The 12796-nt window shown below is 45.4% G+C and overlaps 1 protein-coding gene across 1 annotated transcript in view; it reads right to left on the reverse strand.

Annotated features, from left to right (window-relative positions):
* Nucleotides 1-12796, reverse strand: part of Cib4 (calcium and integrin binding family member 4) — a 61570-nt gene that overhangs the window by 13592 nt on the left and 35182 nt on the right. Inside the window, exon 4 of the mRNA XM_021163698.1 lies at nucleotides 690-831. Coding sequence (XP_021019357.1) covers nucleotides 690-831 — 142 coding nt within the window. The remainder of the gene's footprint in view (nucleotides 1-689; nucleotides 832-12796) is intronic.

A 12796-nucleotide genomic window follows, 5' to 3' on the forward strand; every position in this document is an offset into this window, starting at 1 on the left:
TTTATTATACAGATCTTTCACTTCCTTAGTTAGAGTCACGCCAAGATATTTTATATTATTTGTGACTATTGAGAAGGGTGTTGTTTCCCTAATCTCTTTCTCAGCCTGTTTATTCTTTGTGTAGAGAAAGGCCATTGATTTGTTTGAGTTAATTTTATATCCAGCTACTTCACTGAAGCTGCTTTCTTAAGTGGGTAAGACTGAAGGCTTACAGTACCATCCAGCATCCTGTCTGTCATCTCTGAGTTCCTGTCCCAGCAACACGGAAAGAGGTGAGGCATCCCAGCCGCACACTCTAGCTCCTGTGGGCTGCTTGCCAGCCACCAAGCTGTCCCTGCCACAATGGACTATGTGTCTTCAGACAGAGCCCTAAGAAATGCCCCCTCCCCTCGGCTGCTTCTTGTCAGCTGTGTTGGTCACAGCACTAATAAAAGCCACTTACACCAAAGAAATGGAGGGAAGAGCCTCTCTGTCAATTAGAGCCAAGATTCTCAACTGGTTTTGTTATTTCACAGGACTCAAGAAACATGATATTAAAAAAAAAGAAAGAAACATGATATATACTCAACAAAGAGCCAATAAATCCCAGTCACACAACCCCAACAGTGGTTGGATTTCAGACATGGCAAGTCCTTTTTGGCCCTTTTCTCCTCCCCACTCTGCACCACCACCCCAACCAAGGTACCTACCGTAGATACGAAAGGCATACTCAATCTTCAGGCTGGGGCAGGCCTGTTCACTGAATACAGATGCCATGCCCAGCACATCTTCAAAGGAGAACACGTTGTTGTGGGAAAATACCCTGCAGATGCGGTCTCTGAAAGGGTTGACCTGTGATGGGGGTGGGAAAGACAAGGTCTATCAGGGTAGGGGTGTGGTCCCCCTGAGCCTCTCCCACCTGCCTTTAGCACTGTGTCCTGGCCTTGAGATCAAAAGAGCAGCAAGCTAAAGAATGAAGTAGGACCCTAGGTGTGATGGAGGCACCCAGGACAAGGGGGCCCTGCTTGGCCTCTCTGCTCACACATACCTCTTTCTGCACACACATCCCAGTGGCTTGTTTTGGTTGTGCAATTGAGTTCTTTTATGGCTATTAAATTTCCCTCCATTTTATATTTAAAACTTTGAAAAATTTAAAAATGGATTAACAAAATAAAATCTATAATCGACTCCCCGGAGTTAACCACTATCAGCATATTGATGTAGCAGTCCGCAGAGCTAAGTGTAATACTGTCATTAGTTAGGGAACAACTGCCACATTCATTACCTATCCCTCAGAGTTAAAGATTTCTAGGCAGTAGAGGGATAATAATTATGTTTACCTTGTAGGATTGCCATGAGGAATATGTAGAAAAATTACCCAGTGTCTGATAAATAACTCAGCCAATGAGAGCTGTTAGTTGCTGCTTAACTACCACAGAATCAGCAGAGGCGTTTTCAAATTAGGTTCTCAGGCTGCAAATGAAACCCAGCAGTAGGGCATTTGCTAGCACGTGTGACACCCTGGGCTAGATCCCCACCCCTTCCTGAACACGCGCTCGAGCGCGCGCACACACACACACACACACACCAAATTAGATTCCCAAATTACCAAGTGCCACACAATTTTAGCAACTCAGGTTCCCTCCGACTGGCTCTGGCCTTGGCACATGAACTTCCTCCACACAGGCTTGTGACATCCCAGCAGCCATTTGCCAGCTCACACACAGCTAGCTATGTCACCATGCAACCCTTCCTCCGGGCCCTGGGGATGGGCAGGTGGTGAGCGCTTTTGGGTAAGGGGGAAGATCTCCTTAGGGTTTGCTATCACTTAGATATAATTGTCTCCCCAAAGCCTGTGTGCTAAAGGTTTGATCCCCAGGAGGTAGTAGAAGCTTTAAAAGGTGGGCATAGTAAAAGGACATTGGAGAGATGTGTCCTCAGAGAGGATCATGGGACTCCAGCTCCTTTTAATGACTTTTGCTTCCTAGGTACCATGAGATTAGCAGACTCCTTCTCTAGACCCTCCAGGCGTAATCTGTTGCCTCACCATAGGTCCCGAAGCAATGGGGACAGTTGGCCAAGAGCTGAAACTATAAATGTGCGATCACTTTCTAACATGGCCTCCAAAGGTACCGTATTATAGTGACAGCCAATCACTACAGATTTCTGTGGGGAACCATATGGAGGTGTGCTTGGCAGTCTTTAAAGGTAGCAAGTTCTGCTTTGACACGGCCTTTGCTTTTTCTCTAGACTTCCAGTCTACTCCCAGCTCCCAGGATACCTTTCTCCAGTTGCTCAGTGCCCCCCACCCCTGCCCGTTCTCAAGTTGCCTGACAGCAAACCTTATCAAACTCCAACTCTCTCTTGTACTTCAAAACAAACCCTAATACCTCCCTCAAATCCCTGTTCTTAAATGTACCCGACTAAGCCGCCTGACCCTGCAAACCCTCAGAGCAGATCTGAGTGTACAGTAGAGCCCCAGCCTCCAAAATTTTAATCAGATGAAGTGGTTCTCTGGTTTGTTTCTAGCTCCCTTTTCTATGATAAGGCATCTCTTCTGAGCTCCATGTTTTATGCAAAGGGATTTAGCCCACTCTCTCTGCTTCAGCTGTGCAATGGCCATATCATCTGTCATGGGCACCAATGGAGAGTCAGCAGAGAAATGTTCAAATTAGGTTTCCAGGCTGGAAATGAAGCACAGCAGTAGAGCCTCAAATATGTGACATCCTGGGTTAGGTCCCCACCACATCCCTACCCCTTCTCAAACACATGTGCATGCACACACGTGCGCACGCACACGCGCGCGCGCGCACACACACACACACACACAGAGAGAGAGAGAGAGAGAGAGAGAGAGAGAGAGAGAGAGCTGCTAAGGGTTTAGACCAGTAGGTCTCAATCTGTGGGTTACCTGAAACCATCGGAAAACACATATTTTTAATGATTCATAACAGTAGCAAAATTACAGTTCTAAAATAGCAACAAAAATAATTTTATAGTTGGAGGTCACCACAACATGAGGAGCAGTACTGGAGGGTCACAGCATTAGTAAGGTTGAGAGCCACTTGATCTATACCGTCTCATGCTCTTTAATGCTGCCCTGGGTCAGCCAATGCTTAGCTTTCTGTCTTCATTTCTCCAGTTTTGATATTTGAGATTATTTTTTCTTTCATTCCTCCTAGGACTCAGCCATACACTTAAATGCATGGTTCTCTTTTGTTCATCAATGTATCTGAGATGAGACATTGTATGTCAGTCACTTCAGGTGGCTCTGTGGTTCTCAAATTTTACTAAGCATGCACATCACCTGGGGTCATTCTTAAAAAACCATGGATTGATGTTTGACAAATGTAGCGTTTCATCCATGCAAGATGGAAAATCCGTGCTACAGCACTGTGCTCGGAGTCCTAAGCTCTGCACCATGGGCTTGCACATCCAAGAGGGCAGATGTTAAGTGTTCTAAAAATTCAAACCCAATATGGTGGTGCACACTTGTAATCCCAGCACTCAGGAGGCAGAGGGAGGGGAATTTGGGGATCAGAGGCCAGCCATGGCTACATAGAGAGTACCAGGCTAGACAGGGCCATGTAGCAAGACCTTGTCTCAAAAATAGAACAAAAGTCAGTGTTCTAAGAATTGTGACGAGTGATTGTCAAATGCATGGGTTGTCACATGCATGGTACATGCCACATGAATGTCACACAAGCACACCAGCTTTCGCTCTCCAAGGACCTACATCAGGAGGTTTGAGTGGAGGCCAACATTATAGGTGAATTGCCCCCCCCCCCCAGTATTCCTGTGTCATAATAGTAAATCACTGTACCTCAATCGTGACTTCACTTGGAGGCAGAGTTGTAGGCATAATTCTCTAATTTAAAGTGACATCACAAGAGTTGGGACCCTCATGACATACAGTGTTGTCCTTATACAAAGGGAACCTGGTCCCAGATACATGTTCTCAGAGAACACCATGTTAAGATGGAGGAAAACATCAGGGTGAAGCTTTTATAAGTCAAGGAACACCAGAGATCAACAGCAACCCTGGAGAAGGCAGGAGAGGCTGAACTGACCTTCCTCCCAGTCTTCAGAAGGAACCAACCCTGTGTACACCCTAATCTTGGACTTCAGGTTATGGGGGGGTCCATTGTATATACATACACACACATACATATACAGACATACATATGCATATGTATACACACATATACATGCATACATTCAAATACACATACATATACACACATATATAATGTATCATAGAGAAATATATTCATATGTCATATACACGTTCCAGAAATGACCATGATGCAAGGCAATCCCTTTTCACTGATAAGGCATCTCTTCAGAGCTCTCTGTTTTATGCAAAGGGGTTTCGTTTCACCCAGCCTCTCTGCGTCAGCTGTGCCTATCATCTGTCATGGACACCAGGCTGACCCACTCAAAAAGCTAAGCTCGCTTCAGGCTGGAGCATCCCATTCTTTGACATCCCCAGAAACACCTGGGTTTCCTCTCTCTAATTGATGCTGATAGCTTGACCTCCTATGATATGTCCCGAGTCACTAGCTAAATGGCTTTATCAATTATGTGAGCAAATCTTAACTGCATTTACCCCTCTCACAAATGGATATTCGGCTTAACAAGATTCCTGCAAGGAATCTACAATTGAAGATAATGTTTGAAATGCAGATAAGAGGGAACAGCAAGAAAATGCCAGCACTGAGGCCCTTTCCTACTCGAAATTCAGTTTTACGCCACACGGAAAGGCTTGGGAAATCCAAGCAGACAAGACTAGATGCCCTTGCTTCAATTCTCTGTGCCCGTGCCTAGTTGGGCGCAAGACAGGTCAGTGAGCTCTCTACCACCGAACATTCCCAGCTAGGGAAGGAGATGGAGTCTTCCTTCCCCTGGGGCCTCCTCCTCTGCCGCCCTGGCTGGGACTGAGGAGTTTGATGAAGGTGACAGTGTTAGGGCCCAGAGGCGGTTACTGAAAGATCAGTTCACTCTCCCTTTGACCCACCTCACACACACACACACACACACACACACACACACACAAGTTTGGGGGTTGGAGTGTGCTGTCCTCCATGCAAAACAGTCACTGTCTTCATTAGACCAGTGCTGCCTGGTTTCAAGCAACCGTCATGATAGGGCCCATTGGCTACAGATGTTTGCTCAGAGGAGAGATTGGGTGGTTTGTGAGCCCTCCCCTGAGACTCATCACTCTTCCCAGCTTTTGTATGCAATTCTGTCCTCACTGCAAATGGCCTAGGGGTCTTGGGATATGTTAGAGTATAGAAGCTGGGGAAGTTAATGAAAGTCTGCGTGACTCTTGGGAAACCATCATCTATGCTGGGTGAAAACTTTGGGGCTCACTCACGGTCCTGTAAGCAACCCCTCACCTGTTCCCTGTCAGCCCTCTAAGCTCATTGCTTCCTTAGGTTGGACTTTGGAGGGAAGGTACTTTGCTTTGTCACTGGGACCTTCTAAGAAGAGCTGCATGTTTGTATCTTCCCAGTGGAGGAATCCTTGTAATAGACATACATAATATACATACCCTTGTCTTAGACTGGAAACCTAGAAGTCAGCAGTCAATGACAGCAAGAATAATAGCACATACAACACAACTTTGGAAAAAGCAAAGGAAGTATTTTGAATGATGAAGAGGAGGGCCGGGTCTCACTCTGTCAAGGCTTTGCTATGTAGTTAAAAGTACAGATGGTTCTAATTTGGAGTTCCTAGATTTCCCTTTAATAATGAACTACATGAACAGCCATGGGTCTCTGATCCACTAAATGAGGAAGATGTTACAGAATGAATAATGTACTGGCTGGTTTTGTGTGTCAATTTGACACAGGCTGGAGTTATCACAGAGAAAGGAGCTTCAGTTGGGGAAGAGCCTCCATGAGATCCAGCTGTAAGGCATTTTCTCAATTAGTTATCAAAGGGGGAGGTTCCCTTGTGGGTGGTGCCATCTCTGGGCTGGTAGTCTTGATTCTATAAGAGAGCAGGCTGAGCAAGCCAGGGGAGGCAAGCCAGTAAGTAGCATCCCTCCATGGCCTCTGCATCAGCTCCTGCTTCCTGACCTGCTTTAGTTCCAGTCCTGACTTCCTTGGTGATGAACAGCAGTATGGAAGTGTAAGCCGAATAAACTCTTTCCTCCCCAACTTGTTTCTTGGTCATGATGTTTGTGCATGAATAGAAACCCTAAGACAAATAATAAAGTAAGTTTTTCATAAAAGTATCATTTCTACTCATATTCTGTGGAACAGGCCTGTAAACCCAGCTCTTAGGAGGTTGAGGCAGGAGAACCATGAGTTTAAGGCTGACCTGGATTACATAGCAAAACCTATCTTTAAAAAAAGAAAAAGCATGGTCAAACTGCCAGTGGCTTAACCCCTTTAAAGAAAACTGAGTCCTCCTCTCCCACCACCCCCACCCCCATCCCCACCAGAAGCCATCAACTGTAAAGAGCTCAGCATCTTTAGCACATTTTTTTTAAGGACTCTGCTCGGTAGCTTTCTATCTGGACTGTTTCTTTTGTGTGTGTAGGGTGCTTGCCACAGAAGTCTTCAATGTCTCTCAGTCTTCTCAGTACATGGGTAACACAAATTGGCCTTGTGGGTGGGGGTTGGAGTTTTTGTTGTTTTGGTTGTTGGTTTTTGGGTTTTTTTTGGGGGGGGGGATATAGGGGGGTGGACCTGGAAAGAGTAAGAAGTGAATGTGATCAGGGTACACTGTGTGAAATTCCCAAATAATTAATAAAAACATTATGGGCTCAGTCTTTAAAGGTTATTCTCACAACCAAGAATGAAGATATTATGTTGGGTGAGGGAATAGAAATACAAAACAAAATAAGACAAACCTTCAAAAAGCAGAGGGTAAGGGGTGGCTTAGTTAGGGAAGTGTTTGCCACGCAAGCCCGAGACCTGAGTTTGGATGCCGCACAAGGAGTCAGGTGTAGCAGAGCACACTTGTAATCTCAGCGCTAGGGAGCTGGGGACAGGAGGGTCCCTAAATCTCACTAGCCAAATTGATAGGCTCCAAGTTCAGTGAGAGTCCCTCTCTCAAAAATAGAAAGTGGAGTACTCCTGATGTTGACCTCTGACCTACCCACACTCACATATGCAAACGTGCACATAAACATATACCCACACACAGTCTCACAGACGCACGCATACACCACACCACACCACACCACACCACACCACTACTTATGGTGAATTGAGTGTGATCATTGATGCAGCGTCTGCCTGTGACTGATAGGGAACAAACAACAAGCTGAGTTGGTGTTAATCTTCTTGGAGATCTTCTCCAGGCTGCTGTGACCAGGACAGTCAGTCCAGACACTCAGAAATTGCAGCAGAAAGTATTGATACGCTCAGGTTTATTTTTCTTTCTAGAGTTTTCTAGCAACACATATACAAGGATCTGTGATCAGAGAGGACTGACTGAGCATCTTTGCAACCACAGGGAGGCCTGCTCAGCTGTCTTTGAGGTGGCACTCTCAAATGAGCCAGACACTTGTAGATAGGTTACATATTTTTCCTGCACAAACAAGTGTTTCACATTCGCTGACCTATTACAATGTCAAGTGGTGGCTGGCATTTTCCACCTATTATTTCGCTAATGATATTTTATACTATTTGTAACATATACGCAGCTGTTACTCACCAAGAGGAAATGCAGCTTCATTTGCCTACTCTAGAGAAATTAGGTGACTCACTGTAACATTAATGCTTTTCTGTTGTAAAACTGGCATCTCAGGGAGACTTTTGAAGTCGGCATTTTTTTTACTGTTGTTGCCAAGACTGTGGTATTGCCCTATAAAAGTCCTTACATGGACATACCTAGGAATATTAGAAACAGATTTTTTTTCTAAACTGTTTGAAATTTGCCCAAATAATGTAGGCGGATGTTGAGTCTGTTTGTTTAAAAATATATAAAGGTAAAGCTTTCCAATGAGCTTGTAAACCACTGGCTGACATAAAGGAGGACGCACGATTCCTAGCCCAGCTCGATGAAAAGCCTTTAATCAGTGGATGGGGATGAAACAGAGAGCTGTGATTTAATACACACACACCCCATGATACCTCTCCTCTGTGAATCAGTTATGACAGCTATTAGAAATAAAACAAACTAGTTGTGCCCCCATAAATATGCATATTATGTGTCAATTAAAAAAAACAACCAAGCTAGACCCAGCTCCCTACATAGCTCTGTTTCAAAGCATTACAGTAAAAATTTAAAGAACAAACTGGCAGGGGTAAGGGGTGCTGTGGTGGTGGGGGTGGGGGTGGTGGTGTAATATGGCTCAGTGGATAAAAGTGCCGACTGCTAAGCCTCATGACCTGAATTTGAATCCCAGGACCCACATGTGGAGGGAGAGAACTACAAATTGCCTTTTGATCTCCACAGGCATATTATAACACACACACACACAGGATATCCAGATGCATACTATAGCATGTACACACACACACATGGGATATCCACATGCATACTATAGTGCACACACCACAGCACACAGGATAAATGTTTTTTAGTTATATTTTATGTGTGACAGTCTGCCTGTATGAATATGTACCACACGTGTGCATGCATTGTCCTCAGAGGGCAGAAGAGCGCACTGGATTACCCTCTTATGGGCTGTTGCTAGCTGCTGTGTAGGGAATGGAAACTGAACCCATGTACTCTGCAAGACCTGTAAGAGTTCTCAACCACTGAGCAACCTCTCCAGCCCCCACATCTCTTCCTTTCAATAAAATCATTTTCTCAACAAAGTGTAAAAATGGAAGCTAGACTGAAATGGGGCTAGCCCCAGTGTCTTAGTTAGGGTTTTACTACTGTGAACAGACACCATGACCAAGACAACTCTTATAAAGAACATTTATTGGGGCTGGCTTACAGGTTCAGAGGTTCAGTCCATCATCATCAAGGTGGGAGCAGGGCAGCATCCAGACAGGCATGGCACAGGCAGAGCTGAGAGTTCTACGTCTTCAACCAGAGGCTGCTAGTGGAAGACTGACTTCCAGGCACCTAGAGTGAGAGTATTACGCCCATACCTACAGTGACACACCTACTTCAACAAGGTCACACCTATTCCAACAAGGCCACACTTCCAAATGGTGCCACTCCCTGGTCCAAGATTATACAAATCACATTCCACTCCCTGGCCCCTGTAGACTTGTCCAAACACATGAGTTTATGGGGGGGGGGGGGATACTTAAACATTACATAATGCAAAATGCATTTAGTCCAACTTTCAAAGTCGTCATAGTCTATAGCAGTCTCAACAATGTTAAAAGTCCAAAGTTCAAGGTCTCTTCTGAGATTCATCCAATCACTTAACTGTAATCCTCAAAGAAAGACAGGAAACCAGCTGGGCAAACTCCAAACTCTGCATCTCCATGGCTGATGTCAAAGCAGTCTTCAGATCTCCACTCCTTTTAGATCTTTGTTGACTGCAACAAACTGCTCTCTCCTGGGCTGGTTCCACTCCCTGTTAGCAGCTTTCCTTAGCATTTCTCCCATGGCTCTGGCATCTTTAACATCTTTGAGTCTCCAAGGCAATTTCAATGTTACAGCTTCTTGTTTCAGTGTTTGGGATTCCACTTGATCTTTTGGGCTCCTCCTAAATTCTGGCATCACTTCTCCAGTCCATCCCTCTGTAGCACTCTAAGCTCAGGTTGATCCATTCTACTATGGCTGCTGTTCTTGGTGTTCATGGTACTGACATCTCCAATACACTGGGGTGTTTCACTCCAAGTAGGCTTTTCCAATAGCCTCTCATAGGCTCTCTTCATGGTGCCAAGCCTCAAATCCTTTGCATGACCCCTTCAGTCCTGGGCCATCAACTACAGCTGAGGCTACACCTCCAATGGCCTTCTATGACCTCTCATAGTGCCAAGCCTCAGCTGTTCTTCATTACACCTTCATGCCTTCAAAACCAGTACCACCTGGGTGACTCTTACACATTACCAAGTCCAGCCGCAGCACGAGGTACAACCTTGGCTATCTCTGGAACACAGTTTCTTTGTGCTCCCAGAAAACAATTCCCAGAAGATTTTACCTCAGTGGTTCTGGTCTCTTCTTAATCACTGCTAATTTCTTAGCTCCAGCTAACCAGCATCAATTGCCCCAGTAGTTCCTTCCATTCTTAACTCTAGAGCCAGAGCCACATGGCTGAAGATGCTGAGTTCTGCTGCTTGCAGGAACTAGAACATGACCCCCTTTTACTCTTACATTATCACTGGCTTTATGTCTTCCAAATCCTTCACTGCCTAAGCTTGGCTATCCTGAATCTTCTCTGTAGATTGACCTTGAATGCAGAGATCAGCATGCCTGTCTCCTGGGATTAAAGGTGTGCACCACTTTGCCTGGATCTAAATTTAGCTGGGTAGGATCTTGCCCCAAGGTCCCACTTCCTTAATCTGTTATCTCCTAACATAGGATTTTGCTCCATTTCACGTCCTGGTGCCCCTTTAATACTTGAACCATATATTTTATATTTTCCCTTTCTAAGCTTGCTATGCTTGTTCAAAGTTCTCTTCATAAGACTTAACCAGAGAACAAAGTCTCTGCTGGGTTTTTTTGAAACTTCCTTTGTCAATGCAATTAATCCGAGTCTCTTCACCTTAGCCTCGGGCAGACTTTTCAGACAAGGGCAAAAGGTAGCCACATTCTTCACCAAAATATCACAAAAACAGTCTTTATGCCACATTCTGAAATTCTTCTCCTTTGAAATCTCTTGGGCCAGGTCAGCACAGTTCAAATCACTCCCAGCAACAACGTCTTCCATATTCCTACTAGGATGACCCAGTAAGCCCCATTCAAAGCATTCCACTGCTTTCCAAATCAAAAGTCCCCAAATCCATATTCTTTCAAATAAAAGCATGGTCAGGCCTATCACAGCAATGCCCCAGTCCCTGGTACCAACTTCTGTATTAGTCAGGGTTCTCTAGAGTCACAGAACTTATGGATAGTCTCTAGATAGTAAAGGAATTTATTGATGACTTACAATCTGCAGTCCAACTCCCAACAATGGTCAGTAGCAGCTATGAATGGAAGTCCAAGAATCAAGCAGTTTCTCCGTCCCACACAGCAAGTAGGTGAAGGGGGGAGAGAGAGAGAGAGAGAGAGAGAGAGAGAGAGAGAGAGAGAGAGAGAGAAAGAGAGAGTTCTTTCTTCCAATGTCCTTATGCAGGTCTCCAGGAGACTATGTAGCCCAGATTAAGGTGTGTTCCACTACACCTTTAATCCCAGATGACCTTGAACTCAGAGATCTCCCTGTTTTAATCTTTTGGAATCCATAGCCATCACTCCTCAAGATCTCCATACCAAGATCCAGGTCAGAAACTTCTATCTCCCAGCTTCCAGATTAGGGTCACTGGTGAGCCTTCTAATTCTGGGTTGTAGTTCATTCCAAATATAGTCAAGTTGACAACCAGGAATGGCCACTATACCCAGTAACTGTGAAGGTGAGGATTGGTGGGAGGAGGATGAAGCTAGGGGAGAGGGGTGGGGCCACCAGGCTGGTGTGGGAGGGACCAGACCACTGAGCAAGGGATACTGCTCTCCAGAAACAACAAGACCAAAGTAGGATGGTGCTACCAAAGCAGCCTCTAAGAAAATCAGGGCCCGATAACCCAGTCATCACTGATGCCTGATATCCTGAAGAGGCAGGCGTGCCCCTCCTTTGAGCTATTGGATTGATAGCAATGGACCCCAAAATATTGGAATTTCCACAAGAATCCCATGACAAGAGGAGTGAAGGTGGGGCCACTGGAGTGGAAAGCAGTCTCCCAGGTTAGGATTTCCTGTTCTGACAACTTGTCAGCTCACACTTAAGAAGAGGCTGGAGCCAAGACAAATGGTCAGTGATAGGCAGGAGCACTTGGCCAGGACCGCTTAGTTTCACATACACACCTCTTGCTATTTAAACCTGAACCCCATGTTCAGGACCTAGAAGATAGATTAGCTGGGGTTGAGGAGGTGCTGGACATCTTTATTGCTCTTCCCAAGGAGACCACGTTGAACAAGTAAGTCTCCCGTTTCTCCAGTTCATTGTTATGCACCTCTTTAACTGATCCAGGAGGACACAGGTAGTGGAGCCCAGCTCATTAAGCCTGCCAGGGCTCAGGCTTCCCCTTACCACAAGAAGAGTGCCCCATGCCTGCTGCTATTCCAAACAAAGGCAGCTTCCTTCTGTTTCTGTTTCTGTCTCCCAGAGGGATGGTCAGACACTGAGATCCCGTGATAAGGTATACCTTAGAATCTGCACAGCTGCAGAGAGGTTTCTAAGTGCCTGGGGGACGAAGATGACTCTCTACCTTGAGCTAATGAGAGAGGGCTAGGAACCCTTCTGTCCAGCCCCTGTGGGGCAGCAGAAGAGCAACCAGGAAGGCCTTGCAGAAGGGATATTTACCCAGCCCAGGGCCCCACCCTTACCCAGCCCAGGGCCCCTTTAGTTTACCACATTCCAGATTTTTTTTTAAATGCTATTAACATTAACAATCTGGAACCCGAACCCATGAATTTTGGGCTGCATCCAGAGAGTCATCATCTGCGTTAAATTTCACGCTCGTTTAAAGTCCCCAATCCTCCAAGGGAGGAAGGAAGTGACAATTGAGAAAGCAATACTTCCATTCTGAGAATAGCGTGTACCGGAGCTTGAAGGCGCTCTGAACATGGGGAATGTAAACACGTCAGCACAGACATTTATACAGGTAACTCATAGTGCAATCTCCCTTTGCATGGAGAGACCAAGGAAGCTGGGAATAAACCCCAAATGCTGGCTTTTTTTTTTTTTTTTTTTTTT

The sequence above is a fragment of the Mus caroli genome, chromosome 5 (genome assembly GCF_900094665.2).
Source record: "Mus caroli chromosome 5, CAROLI_EIJ_v1.1, whole genome shotgun sequence".
NCBI classification, from domain to species: Eukaryota; Metazoa; Chordata; class Mammalia; order Rodentia; family Muridae; genus Mus; species Mus caroli.